This window comes from Nuphar pumila, chromosome 6 (genome assembly GCF_984573655.1).
Source record: "Nuphar pumila chromosome 6, dmNupPumi1.hap1.1, whole genome shotgun sequence".
Classification (NCBI taxonomy): domain Eukaryota; kingdom Viridiplantae; phylum Streptophyta; class Magnoliopsida; order Nymphaeales; family Nymphaeaceae; genus Nuphar; species Nuphar pumila.
Genome location: NC_143254.1, coordinates 22,589,073 through 22,609,620, shown reverse-complemented (window position 1 = coordinate 22,609,620; position 20,548 = coordinate 22,589,073). Strand labels below are relative to the sequence as shown.

The following is a 20,548-nucleotide window of genomic DNA, read 5'->3' as shown; positions in this document are numbered from 1 at the left end:
GGGCATGAAACGGGAATGGAGGCGGGGATGGACTTATGCTTTCCCCCACCCCACCACGTCCCCATCTCAATCCCCGCCTTTCCCTGCCCCCGCCCCATCCCCAATCCTTTAAGGAATGACTATAGACCAAGGGGAAAACGGGCCCCGCCCCGCCTCACCCCCGTTTGGACCGGGGATGGAGGTGGGATGAAGGTTCAGATTTTGAAACAGGGCGGGGGTGGAGACCTTGTCCCCCGCCCCACCCCGTCCCCATCTCAATCCCCGCCTTTCCCTGCCCCCGCCCCATCCCCAATCCTTTAAGGAATGACTATAGACCAAGGGGAAAATGGGCCCCGCCCCGCCTCACTCCCGTTTGGACCGGGGATGGAGGCGGGATGAAGGTTGAGATTTTGAAACAGGGCGGGGGTGGAGACCTTGTCCCCCACCCCGCCCCGGTCCACTGCCATCCCTAATTTCTATTGATTAAATTCCTATCTTGATGGTGCTTGCCAATTCGATCAGTGTTAAACCACTGGCCTGACCTTCAAGATCGGTGAGCCTCGACTCCTAGAATTGTCATAGGCCAAGTTTCTAACTAAAATGCTATGCCACAATGATGCGCCAACTAGGGGCGTGTCATGGTGACTTGAGTCGGACACAACATGCAGAGATGACTATGACACGTACTGACATTAATTTAATATTTTTACACATTATTTTATTGCTTCTTAAATAATATTTCAGTAAAAAATACATTTTTGTATACTAAAACATTAAAAATTAGTTACTGGTTAAATTATTCAAGAAATTCCATGTCGCCGTATCTTGCTTTTGAAAAAAAATTCGAACCAGGTGCAGAGCAGCAGAGGCACACTCCTGGCTCTTCTATTGCTGTACACCAAGGACATTTCTTTTGTTGGCTTGTGTCTTGCCGCAAGAGACGTGCACCCTGAGTATCTAACTCTAGACATCCTTCAACTGGAGCACCTTAAGCTGACCCACCTAGCCACGTGTATGGGGCCCATATATTTCCAGTTATATTGGACAGGCCTTGAACTAGAACTAGTACTAGCATGATCAGGAAGCAAAATGAGTAAGTTGCCAATCACTCTGAAAATTGGGAGAAGAGAAAGCAGATTGAGAAATAAATGGCAAGTATAACCTGTAATAATAGATATATAGCAGCTAGTGCACGTCACCTTGTGTTGGGAAGTTGCAGGTTCAAAACCCAATGGTATAGTTGTATAACTGGTAGGCCCAGCTTGCCTTAAAAAAAAAAAGATATTGTAAATTTAGCTTAAAAACTTGTCTTCTTTCTTGTTCCCTATTCTAAATTCGAACTCGATGTTGAAAAAGATTAACCCTTCTGTATGCATGAAAATCATGGTAAAGCCAGAAAGAGAAATGGAAACGGAAACAAGGTTTTTAGGTGCATTTGAAAGTTGAAACGGGAACGACTATGAAACGAATGGGAAAATGTTTAACAAGAAAAAAAGAAACTTACCAAACATGAAAACATGTATCCCCACAAAAGAAAAATGATTGAAAAACACATAGTAAACGAGTTTCTCAAATATGAGGAATGTGTTTCCCTTCAACAAAATCAAGCCAGGAAGACACTGTCAACAATGGCTTTGCACATCAAGGCTTTAAAGTTAAAGAAGGTCAAGAGTCCTTTACGGCAAAGCCAAAGCCAAATAAAAAACTATTTATGATAAGCAGCGGGAGAGCACTTGCACAGCAAATAAAAAAAATTTGTTCGACACTGTTGCCAACATGTTTGAAATTTAATAAGCATGAATCAGAATCCGGTCCCCAGTCTATATCCAAGGTAGCAAGGTTGAATCTGGAGCGAAAAATTTATATGGTAGCACTACAAGAAAATTGTTAATTAGCGACGGAAATTTGCGACGAATTTTTTCCGTCGCTAATTAGCGACAAATTAGCTAGAGATACAATCTGTCGCTAATTCGCGACGGATTAGCGAGGAAACAACTTTTATCACTAATCTGTCGCTACTTAGCGACGGATTAGCGACTGCAATTTTTTGTCGCTAATTCTTATTACAAGAACACCATTTTAGCGATGGATTTAAAGAGGAAACTCTGTCGTCGCTAATCCGTCGCTAATTAGCGACGGTGTAGCGACAGAATATATTCCGTCGCTTTTTTGGTATTTTGATTTACGACGGCTTAGCGACGGAATTATTCCGTCGCTAAGCCGTCGCTAAATGTCGCGTAAATCCCTAATCCCATCCCTCTTTCTCTTTTTCCTGTTTTGCTGTCTTGCTCCCGCCCGCCGCCCGTCGGCTCTCACCACCGCCCGTCCGCTGCCGCCCGTCGGCTCTCGCCACCGCCCGGCCGCCGCCGCTCCCCGTCCACTGCTCGGTGCCACTTTTTCAGTTTCCGCCATCTTTTTTTTATCGCCTTTTCCCCCCACCAGTTATGATATAAATATCATTTTCACCCCTGTAATTACCCCCACTCACTCCCTCTTCTTCTTCTTCCTCGTCTGCGAGAGGAGGATCTCTTTCTTCCCTCTCTCCTCTTTACTCTGACCTACAGCAAACCAGAGGTATATCTCTCTCCCTCTCTCTCTGATCCGTTGCACGTCGTCGCTATTATCGATCTCCTTTTTCGTTGTCTGAATCTATAAACTTTTTCCCGCTAAAGATTGATGGAAGTTACCCTAAGATTTGGTAGTGTTTTTCTTTATAAGGTTTTTAGCCCCAATATTTTGATCAAAAGCAAGGTTTTGGGGTTAGATCTACTGTCTCGTTCATGGATGCGTTTCGTTTGTTATGCATTCTGTAGATTTCTTGTTTATGAGTTGCCTGCAAATGGATTTGAGGTTTCTACTGATGGGAATGCGAGATTGAGATTTTTTGGGTTTTTAATGTTTTTGGTTTCTTAATGCTTTTCTTGTTGATATTGATGTTGTGATGATCTTCGTGAATAGTTAGGATTTAGTTTATCTGGAAGGGATCTGGATCTAGGGTTTCTCAACAAGAGATTTTCCTGCCGGAAATTGGGAGTTTTGATTGAGAGCGTGAAATGTATTACATTGCTTGCTCCTTCTTTTCTGGGTAATTTTTGTTATCTAGTGGTTACAAGTATACGAGGTTGGATGGCTTTTAAGACTTATTGTCACAGCTTCTTTTTTCTCTACTTGAGATGGTGCCCTCCTGAGTGTTGTGGCATCCAGGGGAATGCTAATGTGATGTCCTTTTTCCCGTTTGTGGCCTGTATAGCTATTGAAGGATCTCCTCTGTCGTGAAATTTTGCATTCATTGTATTGATCTCTGACTCTTTGGAATTATTGATATAAAACCTTTGGTTCCGATACCTTGGCCCAGTCAAAGCGGTCATTGTGAACAGGGTCTGCATACTGTAAAATTCTTTGTTTTTTGGTTCCGATAACGAGTTCTTTTTCCTATTTTTTCTTTGTTCTATTTTTCTTTGTTTAGTCTTTTTGCTTCCTTTGCATAAGTGTTTGTGTTTCCCTAATTAGCTTCAATATTCATTGCAGTACATTACTTGCACACTTTATTTCATCGCATTTCATTATTAGATATATCATCAACAATTTAGTTGTTTTTTGCATTGCATAAGTGTTTGTGTTTCCCTAATTAGCTTCAATATTCATTTTAACACAGTGTTTTTTGCAGATTTCTCAACAGAACTCGCTTGTGCCCCGCCACCCGTGGTAAGTAAGTGACAAAAACAATGCAAATCGGGTAAATACCCGTGGTGAGTAAGTGATGCAAGCGCATCACATGTTATTTAATTTATTGAATGTAACACTTTATTGTTCACACACTCACTTAGTTGTTGATATCTAGGACTGCTTTGTTGGAGTTCGGAGATCATGCTGAGCATGATTTTAATGTATGAATATGGAAGTGTTCTTATTTTTGGAGTACGGAGTCCATGCTATGCATTGTAGTAGTTAGTGGGATATTGAAGTGTGTTTGCTGCAGGTACATGTTTGACATTTGTTTGATATGAATTATTTCAATATATTGCAATGTTTGATGTGATTGTATCATGCTTACATGTAATTACTTTCAATTTGATTATGTCTTCCATGTGAAATTGTATACTGGAAGCATGCTTCAAATGAATGTATCATGTCATGAATAGTTTGCACATGAAAATATTAAGTTATCAATGCATGCATCATAATTCTTGTGATTGTATGACATCATATATTGCATGATAAATTTGATATTTTCTTCATCATAGCATTCTGATGGTTCTCTTTTAACTGGTTAGGATACTATTCGTAACATCATACGACAGAATGACTGCAAACCATGAATGGATGTACCGTAGGATAGTGGACAATGAGTTATCGCATGAATATATGGATGGTGTTGACAGTTTTATTGAATTTGCAACGGCAAGTGTCAGTACGGTAGATCCCACAGGTCGGATTAGGTGTCCCTACAAGATTTGTAAGAATAATCGATTTGTAGAACCTCATGGCGTTAGACATCACCTATACAAGAAGGGTTTTGTGAGTAATTATCAGAACTGGATGTTTCATGGAGAAGAATTTAGAAACAATTTTGATGCACGGGTGAATGTGGTGCACGATAATCCATATACGAATTTGATATTTGATGCCGCAGGAACAGAACTGGGTTCTGCTATGAGTTCTAGTGATGTAAGAACTGTCGTAGATGAAGAATCACCAAACGATGCAGCTAGTAGATTTTATGATTTACTTAGAGATGCTGATGAGCCACTTTGGAACGGTTGTGAGAGTCACACTATCTTGTCTGCAGTTCTTCAACTAATGAATTTGAAGTCCGAGTATAATTTGAGTCAATCATGTTTTGACCGTTTGTGCATGATTGTGAAGAGTATGTTGCCTAAAGATGAGAAATTGCCACAAAATTTCTATCGTGCGAAAGTTATGGTCAACGCTCTAGGTATGGGTTACAAAAAGATTGATGTTTGTCCAAATCACTGATGTTGTATTTCAAGGAGCAGGAAAACGACATATCATGCCCGTCATGTGGGCATCCTCGGTTCAAGCCAAAGACAAGAGGCAATGGTAGCACGAGATCAAAGGAAGTTTCATACAAGTCGCTCCGCTACTTTCCTATCACTCTTAGATTGCAGCGATTGTATATGTCTCCAAGGACAGCTAAACACATGAGATGGCATGCAAATAAAGTTCGACACAATGAAAACAAGATCACGCATCCTGTTGACGGTGAAGCTTGGAAGCACTTTGATCGTACTCATCAGAACTTCGCAATGGAAGTGCGAAATGTTAGACTCAGTCTATGTACAGATGGATTTAATCCATTTGGGGGTAGATCAACTCCATACTCATGCTGGCCAGTATTTGTAACTCCATACAACCTTCCACCAAGTTTGTGTATGAAACGTCCAAATCTTTTCTTGTCTCTATTGATCCATTGTCTGACCTCACCTGGCCAAAATCTTGATGTATATCTAAGGCCATTGATTGATGAATTAAAAGTACTGTGGGATGACGGTGTTACCACGTATGATGCCCACAAAAAACAAAATTTCAACATGAAGGCCGCTGTTCTATGGACAATCAGTGACTTCTCTGCATATGGTATGTTATCTGGTTGGAGCACACATGGGAGGTTGGCTTGTCCGTACTGCATGGAGGATTTCAAAGCTTTTAGATTGAGGCATGAAAGGAAGCCTTGCTGGTTTGATTGCCATCGTCGATTTCTACCCAGCGATCATCCGTTCCGACGTCAAAAGAATGCATTTAAAGCAGGCACAACTGAAACGGAAGGTCCATCCTCAAGATTGTCCGGCATAGAGATTCTAAGAAGATTGCGATACTTTCCAGATGTATTAACAGATGCCCGCAGTCCTACACCCTTCCGTGGATTTGGGAAGGATCACAATTGGACGAAAAAATCTATTTAGAAATTACTGGGATGAAATGTGCGATAAGTGGGCGGAAGATGCATTTAGAAATTGCTCTGCGAAGGCTGCACAAAATCGATCGAAGATGCTCGAAGCCCATCTACACACAGGTGGATCTAAGACATTTGGGAGCCACCTAAAGAAAATGGTAACTCATCAATATATAATATTAATTTTATAAGTATTGTTGCAAACTTGTGTACTAAATCTTTTGTCATTTAACTTTGCAGGAAGCAGAAAAAGGAGGCAGTGTACCATATAAGGATGTGTTTGTAGAAACACATAAACGGAAGACCACGGGAGTCTTCGTATCAGAGAAGGTGAGAACGACAACGGTATGTATTAATTCTATTAATAATCATTGCAATATATATGCAAGTTATCATAATGTTATCATTAATTATTAATGAATACTTTAAACATTATTTTGTAGGAGGCATATGAGCAACAGATGGTAGAGCGATATGGCGATGACGCTACTCAGCATCCATCATTTGATCCTACAGCATGGGTGACTGCAGCAGGTGAACCCAAAAAAGGTCGCGTGTTCGGGTTTGGGAGTAATATGAACACTTCACCAGTTATTGATTCTTCCAGTTACGGCTCACCGACTTCTTGCGCCGACATAAGCTCCAAGCAGCCGACTATTCTTTCCGGTGATGATGTACGCCAGATCATTAATGAATCACTGAATAACTACTTTCAAAACACCGTCGCCCCCTTTCTCCGAAATGAGATCAAGGCCGCTGTTCAGGATAGGAGATCTTCGATTCTAGGTCCCTCTCAGGTATAATCACATATTCAGTTTTTTGACTGCCTTAGAGCACATATGAGCATGCTATAATAACATATAGAGTTTTTTTATTGCATTAGAGCACATATGAGCATGCTATAATCACATATAAAGTTTTTTTGTCTGCCTTAGTGCACATATGAGCATGATAGAATCACATATAAAGTTTTTTTGACTGCACTAGAACACATATGAGCATGCTATAATCACATATTCAGTTTTTTGCCTGCCTAAGAACACATACGAGCATGTTATAATCACATATTCAGTTTTTTGACTGCCTTAGAGCACATATGAGCATGCTATAATAACATATAGAGTTTTTTTATTGCATTAGAGCACATATGAGCATGCTATAATCACATATAAAGTTTTTTTGCCTGCCTAAGAACACATATGAGCATGATAGAATCACATATAAAGTTTTTTTGACTGCATTAGAACACATATGAGCATGCTATAATCACATATTCAGTTTTTTGACTGCCTAAGAACACATATGAGCATATTATAATCACATATTCAGTTTTTTGACTGCCTTAGCACATATATGAGCATGCTATAATAACATATAGAGTTTTTTTACTGCCTTAGAACACATATGAACATGCTATAATCACATATTCAATTTTTTGACTGCCTTAGCACACATATGAGCATGATAGAATCACACACATATATATATATATATATATATATATATATATATATATATATATATATATATATATATATATATATATATATAACTTTTTGTCTGCCTTAGAGCACATATGAGCATGATAGAATCACATATAAAGTTTTTTTGACTGCATTAGAACACATATGAGCATGCTATAATCACATATTCAGTTTTTTGCCTGCCTAAGAACACATATGAGCATGTTATAATCACATATTCAGTTTTTTGACTGCCTTAGAGCACATATGAGCATGCTATAATAACATATAGAGTTTTTTTATTGCATTAGAGCACATATGAGCATGCTATAATCACATATAAAGTTTTTTTGCCTGCCTAAGAACACATATGAGCATGATAGAATCACATATAAAGTTTTTTTGACTGCATTAGAACACATATGAGCATGCTATAATCACATATTCAGTTTTTTGACTGCCTAAGAACACATATGAGCATATTATAATCACATATTCAGTTTTTTGACTGCCTTAGCACACATATGAGCATGCTATAATAACTTATAGAGTTTTTTTACTGCCTTAGAACACATATGAACATGTTATATATCATTTATGATAGAATCACATATAAAATTTTTGGCTTTGCCTGCCTTAGAGCACATATGAGCATGCTATATTCACATATTCAATTTTTTTACTGCCTTAGCACACATACGAGCATGATCGAATCACATATATAGTTTTTTGCCTGCCTTAAAGCACATCTGAGCATGGTAGAATCACATATAGAGTTTTTTTAGATGCCTTAGAACACATATGAACATGCTATAATCACATATTCAATTTTTTGACTGCCTTAGCACACATATGAGCATGATAGAATCATATATATATATATATATATATATATATATATATATATATATATATATATATATATATATATATATATATATATATATATATATATATATATATATATATATATATATATATATATATAACTTTTTGTCTGCCTTAGAGCACATATGAGCATGATAGAATCACATATAGAGTTTTTTTATTGCCTTAGATCACACATGAGCACATGATAGAATCACATATAGTGTGTAATTTATTTCATTATATTTTGTTTATCAATACTGACTGTTCTTTTCTTGTGTAGGCTGCTAGCGATAATCAGGGTAGTGGAGCTGAAGGGACAGATAAAGACAATGAACAAGAAGACGCACAAAATCTTGGCGATGATTAGAGGACTGTGTTGAAGAAGTTCTATTTTTTTTATTTTTCCTAATTATAATTGTTGAATTGTAAATAATTAAACTTCTTAATTTTAAGGTGAAACGATTAATTGTTGTAGATTCTTGTTATATGATTTTTTTGTGTGGTTTGTTTTTTATTTACAGGAAATATAAATTGTACAGGAAATAGAAATTGTACAGTTCTCGGTATTTAATTTTCAAATAATTTTTTTTTTAATTTTTTTTCGTGTTTGCGACGGAACCATACGTCACTATTCATATTAATCTAGCGATGGCATAGCGACGAAAGTAAATCTGTCGCCAAGCCATGGTCGCAGTTTAGTACCGGCGGATTGGCGACGGAATATAGCGCTCGTTATTCCGTCGCAATTAGTGACGGACCTGGCGACGAAATAATTCCGTCGCCAGTTAGCGTCGAAATATTCGCGACGTAAGCATACTGTCGCCTCGTTGTCGCTAATCCGTTGCTAACCATGTTAGCGACGGATTAGCGACGGAATGTGGTCGTCGCTAATCTACTGCTTTGTTGTAGTGTAGTATTGAATCCAGTTAGAAAAAAAGGCCCTAAAAAATCCAATCACATTTGCTGCAGCTTGGGTCGTAACTAGTGAACTTCCATGAATCATGCTAAATTTCCCCAACTTAATCTTCCAACTTGTTTATCGCAACAAGAAAGAGCGATTATTGTCTGCAGGTCTGATCCAACCTGATATATTTGCACCCAAATTTGGATTTTGGTATGCGGTTGGGAGGAGAGAGCCCCGATGAAAATTATAAATCCAATTCAAATTGAAAGAAAGAAAAACTCACTGCAAATCAAGCAAAGCTAATAAGCAATTACGTGGTTTGGCAATGTGCTTACATCCACGAGAGAGGAGGAGCATCTTTCATTACTGTTACAATCCACAAATGTTACAGGATGGGTGAAAAATATAAGATCCATATCCAACCACATCTCAACAAATGTAGAAGGATATCTTTCTAAGAATATGGTTAAACTCAAGAAGAAATCACCAAAAAAAAAGAATAAAGATAAGGCAGGTCCTCCAAAATATAATCGACTTTTCTAACACAAATTGACATAATGTCATGTAAACAATCCATTCACATGGAGAAGTGGGTTGTGATAAAAGATACAGAGGAATAATTTCTCTGTTATTGATTCAATGCATATTCGACATAAAGGATACAATATTTATAGGTTACAAAGAAGATGTCGTTGCAACTGCACGCATAAAATCAGAAAAGGAAAACATAATCGAAGGAGATAATTTCTGATATGGCGATGCCTAATGGACATTGTACATCATTGGTGCTGATCTGGTAATGCCTACAATCAAGGAACAACTTTTTGTTTCTTCCATTTGTAGCTATATGGATAAGCTCTTTCGCATTCGTGTGGATCTTCTCTGTATCCGTGTGGATAAGTACACAGTTTATTTTAATACTCCCCCTCAAGTTGGGCTTCCTGGATTGAGCATGCCCAACTTGCTTCGTAGCTTTTGAAACACATGTTGTCCCAGAGACTTAATGAACGAATCGAAGACTTGATTTGTCGATGATATTAATCGGGTTTGGATTTCTCCGCTTTGGACTTTGTCACGGATTACATGACAATCAATTTTGATATGCTTTGCCCTTTCATAAAAAACAAGATTTGCAACTATATGTAGGGTTGCTTGATTATCACAAAATAAATTCATCGGGTAAGGGTGTTGTATCCCCAAATCTGCAAGTAAACCTTTGATCCAAGTTAACTCACAACACACAAGTGCCATGGATTGGTATTCAGCTTCAGCAGATGATCTAGAAACAGTGGTTTGTTTCTTTGTCTTCCATGTGACAGGGCTAGATCCAATCATCACACAATACCCACTAGTGGATCGTCGGGTCATAGAGCATGATGCCCAATCTGAATCACAGTACCCGTTAATTTGAAGTTGGCTATCTGATCGAAGTAAGATTTCATAACTTGGTGTTGCTTTCAAATATCTCAGTAGTTTGAACATGGCTTCTTGGTGGGGTACTCGGGGTTGATTCATAAATTGACTTAACACATGAACTGAATGTAGAATATCGGGTCTGGTGATGGTTAAGTAAATAGGTTTTTCAACTGTCTTTCGAAATGAAGTTGGATCCTTTAAAACCTCACCATGTTTATTGTCTAATTTTAGGTGTTGCTCCATAGAAAAAGCACCAAGTTGTGCATTCATATAGCCTGCATCATAAAAAATACCCAATGTATATTTTCGTTGGGATAAGAATAATCCTGGTGTTGACTGCGCCACTTTTATGCCTAGAAAATATTTTAATTTTCCTAGGTCTTTTAACTTAAATCGAGCATTGATGATAGACTTGAGATGGTTCATTTCTTCAAGATTGTCACCCGCAATGATGATGTTATCAACATAAACAATAATGAATACCTTGCCTATTTTGTTGATTTTAGAAAAGAAAGAATAATCTGCCTTTGATTATAAATACCTTATCTCTTTGAGTAGTTCAGATAATTTTGAGAACCAATTTTGATATAACTGTTTAAGTCCATATATAGACTTTTTTAAGCGACAAACAAGGTTCTCCCCCTGTCGTAAAAATCTCGATGGTAAGCGCATGTAGAGTTCTTCTTGCAAGTCCCCATGGAGGAATGCATTGTTGACATCGACTTGAAATAAATGCAATTTCATATAGCAGCAATAGCAAGAACACACCTGATAGTAGTTATCTTGGCAATAGGGGCAAATGCCTTGTTGTAATCTACTCCTTCTGTTTGAGTATACCCCATGGCGACCAAAAGAGCTTTATATCGTTCGACAGATCCATCAAATTTGAATTTAATCTTATAGACCCATTTGCATCCAATGGGATCTTTTCGTGGTGGTATCTTAGTGAGTGTCCAAGTTTCATTCTCTTTCAATTCTTGAATCTCAACTTTCATGGCTTCCTGCCACTTTGGGTTTTGCATAGCTTGAGAGAAACTAGCAGGTTTTTGGATTCAAGTTAGACTGGAAAGAAAAGCTTTATGTGAAAGGGAAAAATTTTTGTCGACAAGATAAGAGAGAATGGGATGACAAGTACCTTTTGTTCTTACAATTCCATCACTTAATGAACTTGATTTGAAGGCGGGTGAAGTCATAAAGCATCAGTAATCCTTGAGATATTTAGGTGGGTTTTTTGGAAGCAAAGATCTCCGAGGTTGAGAATCGAGAGTTATGCCAGGTGAGACTTCTGGATCATTAATTGGATTCTCAGTTCAGTCTGAATTGGACGAATCTGAAGATTGTATATCAGAAGTGACTTGAGAACGGTCCTCGTCAAAAGGAATTTGTTGGAGGTCTTTCATGGATATGTCATGAACGGGTAAAGGGATGACTATGTTACCATCATTTTGGAACTCATGTTGACCTTTAAAGGGAAACTCAAACTCATTGAATTTGACATCTCGACTTGTGAAAACCTTTTCATTTTCTAAATTATATACTTTGTATGCTGCTTGCCCATACAGGTATCCAAAAAATATACACTTTCTGGCACGCATATCAAACTTGTGGGTTTTGTGTAAGTTAATAGCAAAACATAAGCTTCAAAAAACTCTTAAATGGTCATATTTGGGAACATGACATAGTATCTCATAGAAAGTTTTATGTGAAATTGAGGAAGATGGTAATCCATTTAAAAGATAAGCAACAATTAAAACACTTTCTCCCCAAAAATTTAGGGGAAGATGAGCTTGAAAAAGAAGAGCTTGTTCCATATTAAAGTCACGATGTTTGTGCTCGACTACCCTATTTTGTTGGGGAGTTGCAACACAACTATGTTGTCTCTCTATTCATTTTTCTAGTAAAAGGTTTTGCATATCATTGGAAAAAAAACTCTGTTTCGTTGTCAAATCTAAACTTCTTGATATCGGTTCCAAATTGTGTTTGAATAATAGTCAATTTTTTTTTTTATAATACTACATGTTTCAGACTTGTATTTCATAAGGTAAACCCATGTTGATCGTGAAAAATCATCCACAATAGTTAAAAAATAATGAGCTCCAAATAATGATGGTACTTGATATCCACCCCATATATCACAATGAATTAGCTAAAAAATAGACTATGATGATATTGAGCTATTTGGAAAAAGTAAGCGAGATTGTTTGGCTATATGAAAAATGGAACAATCAACTATTTGTAAACAATGATTGACATAATTTAAATCAGCTAAAGTTTTTAAACGAGAATTGGAAACATGACCTAAACGACAATGCCAAAGTTCAGGTTTATTGGAATTCAAGGAAACAACAACAGGTTTGTCTTCATCAAGGATGTAGAGGCCATTAGACATTCTTCCCATCTCAATCATGTTCATTGAGTGACAGTCCTGCACGAAACAAGATACATTGTTAAATATCACATTACAATTCAAGTTTGAGCAAAGTTTGAAAACCGATATAAGGTTGAAATTGAAATTTGGAACATGGAGGACATTTTTCAGAATGAGATTGGGGGACAATGTCACATTCTCGATATGTGAAACATGGGCTTGTGATCCATTAGGTAGGTCAATTGGTGAACAAGTAGCACAGGTAGGATTTTCAAGACAGGATAGCATATTTGTCATATGATCTGTTGCACCAGTGTCAATGACCCAAATGGTTTTAATTGAAAGATATACAGTTGGGTTCAAAGATTTACTTGCAAGATTTACTTTAGGCTCAATAGTGGCTTGGTTTGGTTGGTCTATGAATTCAACAAACCTTTGGAAGAGTTCGGGCTTGAACGAGATAGATTGACTCAAGCTATTTGTGGCATTTGCCTTGAGCCTTGATTGTTTATTGGAATTGAAGTTATTTGGAAAACCCACCAGATGATAGCATCTTCCTTTTACATGCCTATGCCTGATTTTATTACAATGGCCACAACGAGGGCATGGTCTTGCATGACCTCTTGTTGCCACTTCTTTAGAATATTCTTTTGTTTGAAAACTTTCAGCAGCAATGGATTCAGATGGAGTAACAACATTCAACTCTCGATGTCTTTCTTCTTGAATGATGAGTGAATAAGCCTTGGCAACTGTGGGTATTGAATCCATCAAGAGAATTTAGCTTCTAACGTGGTTATAGCTTTCATTCAGCCCCATCAAAAATTGCATTAATCTGTCTTGTTGTTGCATATCATAGACAAATTTCATAGCTCCACAAGTACAAGATGGTAAAATATTGTATGATGTCAACTCGTCCCACAAACCCTTGAGTTTGGTAAAGTAGACAACAATTGAAGTATGTTGTTGTTTACAATTAATGATTTGTTGTTGAATCTAGTAGATTCTAAAAGCATTAGATTGAGAGAACCTCTCTCTCAGTTCAGACCATACCTCTTCTGCCGTTTAAGCATATATAACGGTGGAAGAGAGGTAATTATGTAGAGCATTCAGAATCCAAGATTGCACCATGTTGCTGCATCTTTGCCATGCAACAACTAATGTCGGAGGTTCTGAGGGTTTGGGAATAGTTCCATCTACAAATCTCATTTATTTTTCGCACTGATTGCACGATACCACATAGTAAAATTTTCACCTGTAAGGGGCTAAGAGACCAACATGGTACCTGGTGAATCAGAGTGGTGAATATGAAATGGGTTTGTGTGATCTTTTGTTGTGCTTGACAAAGCTGACGAGCTTGTTCCTTTTCTGATGCTAAGTTCGAGATCAAGACTTAAAAAAAAAACAGTAAACGATGAAGAAATCCTGTTCCAAGATTCTACTTTTGAAATTAGTTGGGACTGATTTTTATAAAACCAGCCAGAGATCGGCTGAGAACAGAGAGGAGGCGCCTATCGTTTCCAAAGAAAAAGGTGAATCAGAGAACCTGGTGAGAGAGGAATCTTGTTGTCGATCGTCTTTCATCAAAATAGAGGGCTAAAAAAAATTGTCGATTGAGGTGGCCGATCGAGGAAGAAATTAGAGTGGCTTCGACAACGATCAGTGGATAGGGGACAAAAAACCCTTGACGATTGGGGATGATAGAGACAGAAACCCCCTTTCTGCTGGAGATAATAGGAACCCCTTTCCGGCTGGAGATGACAGAGACAGAAACCCCCTTCTGACTGGAGATAACAAGGGAAAAAAACTTTTTCTGGCTTTACCTTTTTCTGGAGAGGGAACAACAAGCTTTTCAGAAACAGAATAAAAAATTAGAAGAAACGGGACGAAGGTGAAGGAAACAAGGTCAACACATAAGCTCTGATACCATGATAAAAGATACAAAGGAATAATTTCTCTATTATTGATTCAATGCACATTCGACATAAAGGATACAATATTTATAGGTTACAAAGAAGATGCAGTTGCAACTGCATGCATAAAATCAGAAAAGGAAAACAGAATCGTAGGAGATAATTTCTGATCTGGCGATGCCTAATGGACGTTGTGCATCATTGGTGCTGATCTGGTAATGCCTATAATCAAGGAACAACTTTATGTTTCTTCCATTCGTAACTATATAGATAAGTTCTTCCGCATTTATGTAGATCTCCTCTGTATCCGTGTGGATAAGTATACAGTTTATTTTAATAGGTTGTGTAGACCATAATGACAAACATTTTTATTGACAATTTTTCATTTTTGAAAAACTTGCGAGAAATTGGAAAAAAATCATAAATTTTACATTTTTTTCGGCAAAATCTCGGCAATAAAAAAATTAATTAAAAAATATAAAAATTATTTTTTATAAGAAAATATTAATAAAAATTATTTAAAAATAAAAATACATGATTTTTTTGGGATAAATAGTTGTTTAAAACATAAATATTGCGTTTAAATCACGATATTTATGTTTTTAAATAAATCTCATGATATTTTGTAAATCTCACGAGAAATCGTCGTTTTAAACTTTCAGGCAATTTCTCGCGATATTATGGCAAGATTTTCATAAATCTCGAGATATTTGTACACTGGTGTAGACTAGAGTGACGAATTTGCAGATGCATGCATGAAAATCATATGTAAAGCAACCCATTTCAGTCCGGATATTGCATGTGAATTGGGACACCTTTTTGGTTATATTTTCTTTTTTATGCGAATAACCTTTGCCGAGAACCGGGTCACTTAATGGGCCTGGAGTGGGATCACCAACACCCAAGGCACCTGCACACTCGGTGAAAGTCGAATCTGGGAGGAAGGGATGAGCACCTTCCCCTTAGGCTCGCTGCCACACAGGCGACCAGGACTGAGTGTGGGGACACCTTCTGGATCCATTCTGCGACTCCGTTTTGAAAGAACTTCATGCAAATCCAACCACATGGGACTGCGATGATCCAAAGCTGGTCATTTAATTATGTTATCACTCCACGCGGAAACTACACGACCCGGTCCTTTTGACTTTCATAATTTCCATCTCCGTCTCTAAGACAACCAAAAGCCAAAATGAGGCGAATTTGTCCTCCAACAAAAGGGAAAGAACTCACGTTCTCAGAGTAAAGAAGAGAGAGAGAGAGAGAGAAGAATAGTAGTATGGTCACTCTCGGCTCGGCTGTAAAGCTTTACTGGCGAATAGCAAACTCTTTCCATTGGTGGTAGCGGCACACGATGCAGCGGGGAAAAAGAGGAGGAAATTAATAAAGAAAAGGTGAAAAAGCAAAATCCCACCACTCCTGTATCACGATCCCAACCCCTCGGCCCTACGCCTAAACCCCACGCCGTTTTCCCAACACCACCCCCACCTCCACACCGACAACTGGCTCTCATTAATGTCATCTCCCACCTGCCCCTTTCCCTCTTCAAAACTCCCCCCACCCCCTCTCCCCTTTTAGACTCCCGAAAAGCAGATAAGAGAGAGACCCATTTTGGTTTGCTATCACTTTTCAGATCGTTAAACACCCATTGCTTTGATTTTTTCACTCGGAGGGGGAGACAAAGAGAGAGAGAGAGAGAGAGAGAGAGAGAGAGAGAGAGAGAGCAATGATCAACAGGAAGGAAGGAAGAGGAGGGATGGGTCCTTCCACACCGCCATCAGTAACCATCTTCCTCCTCGGCCTTCTGCTCCTCTCTCCTTGCACCCTCGCCTCCTCGTCCACCCCACCCGACGCCGGCCCTGAGTGCCTGCAGTCGGACCAGATGGCCGGGCTCACCACGTCGGTCCAGGGCGCTATCGAGGAGTTCGGCCGGGCCCTCTCCTTCGTCTCGAGCTTCGTGGGCCTCTTCGGCGACCTTCGCCTGACCAGCGCCATCCAGGACTGCGTTGACCTGGTCGACTACTCGGTTGACGAGCTCAACCTCGTGCTGTCGGAGATGTCCAAGGTCAACGCCTCTTCCGGTCCGGCGAACAAGGGCCCCCCCGCGGCCCACAACTTCAAGACCTGGCTCAGCGCGGCCCTCAGCAACCAGGACACCTGCCTCGATAGCTTCGATGGCACCGACGGCTCGGTCAAGTTCCTCCTCCAGGGCACTCTCCAGCAGGTCACTGAAGTCGTCGGCAACATCCTCGCTTCCGTAGGCCCCATCTCCGGCGGAATACCCCCACACACTGGCGGCAACAGGCGCTTGCTTGGCCTCAAACCCAGCCGCGCTGCAAAGCAGCACCCTGCTGAATACATCCCGTCCGGTGTCCACTCAACCAGGCAAGCTCCCTCGGATACCGGGCACCTCCTTGGCCGCGACTTGCGTGCCGGGTATCCAGCTTGGCTGGGCGTGGCGGACCGCAGGCTGCTTCAGGCGCCGTCCACTGGCATTGCCGCAGATGCCGTGGTAGCGAAGGACGGGAGCGGTAACTTCGCCAGCGTGATGGAGGCGGTGATGGCAGCGCAGAGCCAGAGCGCCAGGCGATACGTAATCCACGTGAAGCGGGGGACGTACTACGAGAACGTGGAGATCAAGAAGAAGAAGACGAACCTCATGCTCGTCGGGGACGGGATGGGCGTGACCGTCATCTCCGCCAGCCGCAACTTCGTCGACGGCTGGACGACCTTCCGCTCCGCCACCTTCGGTGAGGGCCGTCCCGTTCCCCCCAAGATTCCGTCTTGCTTTTTTGCTCTATTAAAAAATTATATTAACCTTCCTTCTTCGACAGGCTTCTGTTTTTATTATTTAAGTTTTTTAAACGATTTTGATTTGATTTTGGACCTCATGACCTTTGGCTTGACGCCGTGTCTTCGGCACGAGTCTGGGTTTTTGCAGGTGAAGGTCATTTCTATCCTTTTTGGGTATCCGATTAGCCTAATCTGATTGGGTCTAGCTATATAAAATTGTCAAGTCGGATCTGGTAACGAGAACCCGGTCCACATGCATTTAGTAATGGCCTTCACATTTTTACTATCTGGATCACAAATGTCAAAAAGGCTGTTGAGGGTTGTTTGGTAAATTGTCCACCAGTTAGGAGACACCTAGATCTGTTCTGGAGGTGACAAATAGACAACTACAACCTTTTTTCGAATCTCTTCTGATCCGATAGTTTCTGTTCCTGATGTAACTCTTAATAATGTGTTTTGGTCTTTTATTCTTTCTTTAGGGTACATTAGTCTTTTTCGTTTTTCTTCTTTGTCAGGGAGAGCTTGACCTATTTGACGATTATGAGGGTAATTGCGGTCATTTTTACTGACATACATTTTTTTTAAAAGGCAAGTTGGGGTTAGGCAATACTATTGGGATTCGAACTTGCAACGTTCCAACGGCTAGTTGCTCCTACCAGACAAGCAAAGCCCCCGTTGGTCATTTTTAGTGACATAATTGGATGGAGAGATGTGGCGGATCGACCCTAAATGACTAAAGTACCCTTTTGTTTTGTAGCACAAGGGGATGCCGTCATCATCTACCGATCCGTCCCTTCACGGTGTCGGTGTATTTTATGTTAACGAAAATGGCCTCCGAGTCGGTGACTTGGTCCGACTTTTGTAGGCCCCATCATGTTGGAGTACGGCTTAGCCGGGGCATAGTCTGGTTCCATTTGAATTTAATTGGGTTTTATATGGATCTAGTTTGGACCTGATTCAGCAACTGGATCCGGTCTTCACCAAAGGAACATTATAAAACCGTTTCCTTAGTGAGCTGAATAGTTGGATCCATTTCCCTCACTGCAATTTTTGGCTCATGCGTCCCTATTGTCTCTTGTCGTGTTTGCAGCGGTGGCCGGAGCCGGGTTCATAGCACGAGACATCACGTTCGAGAATACGGCGGGCGCGGCCAAGCACCAGGCGGTCGCGGCACGGGTCGACTCGGATTTATCGGTCTTCTTCCGGGTCTCCTTCGTGGGCTACCAGGACACGCTTTACGCGCACTCGCTCCGTCAATTCTACCGGGAGTGCCAGGTCTACGGGACAGTGGACTTCATCTTCGGCAACGGCCAGGCTGTGTTTCAGAACTGCCTGATCGTGGCTCGGAAGCCGCTGCCGGACCAGAAGAACTCGGTCACGGCCCAGGGCCGTAAGGACCCGAACCAGAACACGGGGTTCTCGCTCCAATTCTGCAACATAACCGGGGACTCTCAGCTGGTGCAGGTATCCAACTCCTCTTACACGTACCTGGGCAGGCCCTGGAAACCATACTCCCGGACGGTGATCATGCAGTCGTACATCTCCGGCATCGTACGGCCAGAAGGGTGGCTCGAGTGGAGTGGCGATTTTGCCCTCAGCACTTTGTACTATGGCGAGTACCTCAATTACGGACCCGGAGCCGCGCTCTCGGGTCGGGTCAAGTGGCCCGGGTTCCACATTATCACCGACCCGGCCCTGGTAGCCAACTTCACCGTCGCACAGTTTCTCGACGGTAACAACTGGCTGCCGTCCACCGGCGTCCGATACACGGCCGGGCTCTCCACTTGATTTTTGAATTTAAACTACCCCCCGCGGCTTGACGTTAGCAAGTATCGTTGTGTCAAATGACCATTTTGCTCTTTTGTAATGGATCGATCGTGCTCGTGATAGCTAAGGATAGAATGGTCATGTTCACGTGGAGAGCTAGGAGGGTTTTGTGTAAATTGGGATAATGAGTGTTTTAAAAAAAAAATAGATCTTCAACGTTATTATTAAAAAACTCCCAAGCTTTGGAATTCTTATAAGTTGTGCTCTTTTTTTTTTTTCTGATTTAGAGAGGTTTTTGTCATTATGTAAAATAAATGGGAGTTTCACGTAATAAGTACTGCAAGGGTGATTTGTTGTTGGTAATTTGGAACAACATATATGTGGATCATGTGTGACTTTTTAGTTTTTCTTTTCATTGGTGAAATTTGTAAAGATTCTATCAAGCATTGTGGTAACCAAGAAGCTGTTTGTTCTCTTTTATCATGTTCTATAAAGCTTAAATGTTATCGGGAAACTACTTTTTCCAATAAAAAAGTATTTGTTCTCTTGGGGCTTCATGCAAGACTTCTGATCATCTGAGTTGTGACCGAAATTTTTTTATGCTGTATAACCCTGGTCAAAAGACACAAGATTAAATATTTAGTATTCCTCATTCGATCTATTCTTGAGCTATCTGTACATTAAGTAATCATGGGCTTGGCTTGGGGATTTATTCTTTTTTGTTAATGCATGCATGCTAGCAATGAGGATATGATTGTTAGCTGTTTTGCCACTTACATGTCAATGTATATACATGTTATTACATTTTCACATGCATGGCCACGAGAGAGAGAGAGAGAGAGAGAGAGAGAGAGAGAGAGAGAGAGAGAGCCTAAAGAAATTCAACATTACCACTCATGAAGATCAACAAAATGTTGAACCCATGAACTGAACAAGAGCAAAGTCAAAACAAATAAAGAAAGCAGAAGAGAAAAAGAACATCGGAGAGAGAGAGAGAGATTGTTCACGTACTATTGGTGGGATGGGGCCGAGGTGAAGCAGCGACCAGAGCACCGAACCAATTAAATGTGTAATATTAGTTGGACCACATGAAGTCGGCACAAGTTCGGTGGGTCCATCAGGTGCCATAAATTATAGAGCAAGACCCACAAATTTCCCAACATTTGA

At 40.2% G+C, this 20,548-nt stretch overlaps 1 protein-coding gene across 1 annotated transcript; it reads left to right on the top strand.

Moving 5' to 3' along the window:
* Nucleotides 1-16,396: 16,396 nt before the first annotated feature.
* Nucleotides 16,397-19,925, top strand: LOC149834313 (pectinesterase-like). The gene is made up of 2 exons (XM_090011327.1): nt 16,397-17,571; nt 18,705-19,925. Exons 1-2 carry the CDS (start codon nt 16,548-16,550, stop codon nt 19,400-19,402), a joined length of 1,722 nt encoding a protein of 573 aa, XP_089867453.1. The 5' UTR covers nt 16,397-16,547; the 3' UTR covers nt 19,403-19,925.
* The last annotated feature ends 623 nt before the right edge of the window (nt 19,926-20,548 follow it).

What these genes read in the sequence shown, in the direction of transcription:
- LOC149834313 (XM_090011327.1), top strand. Translation starts at nt 16,548, where the DNA reads ATGATCAACAGGAAGGAAGGAAGAGGAGGGATGGGTCCTTCCACACCG. An exon ending in CTTCCGCTCCGCCACCTTCG is followed by an intron (nt 17,572 to 18,704) that starts GTGAGGGCCGTC and finishes TCGTGTTTGCAG; the next exon opens with CGGTGGCCGGAGCCGGGTTC.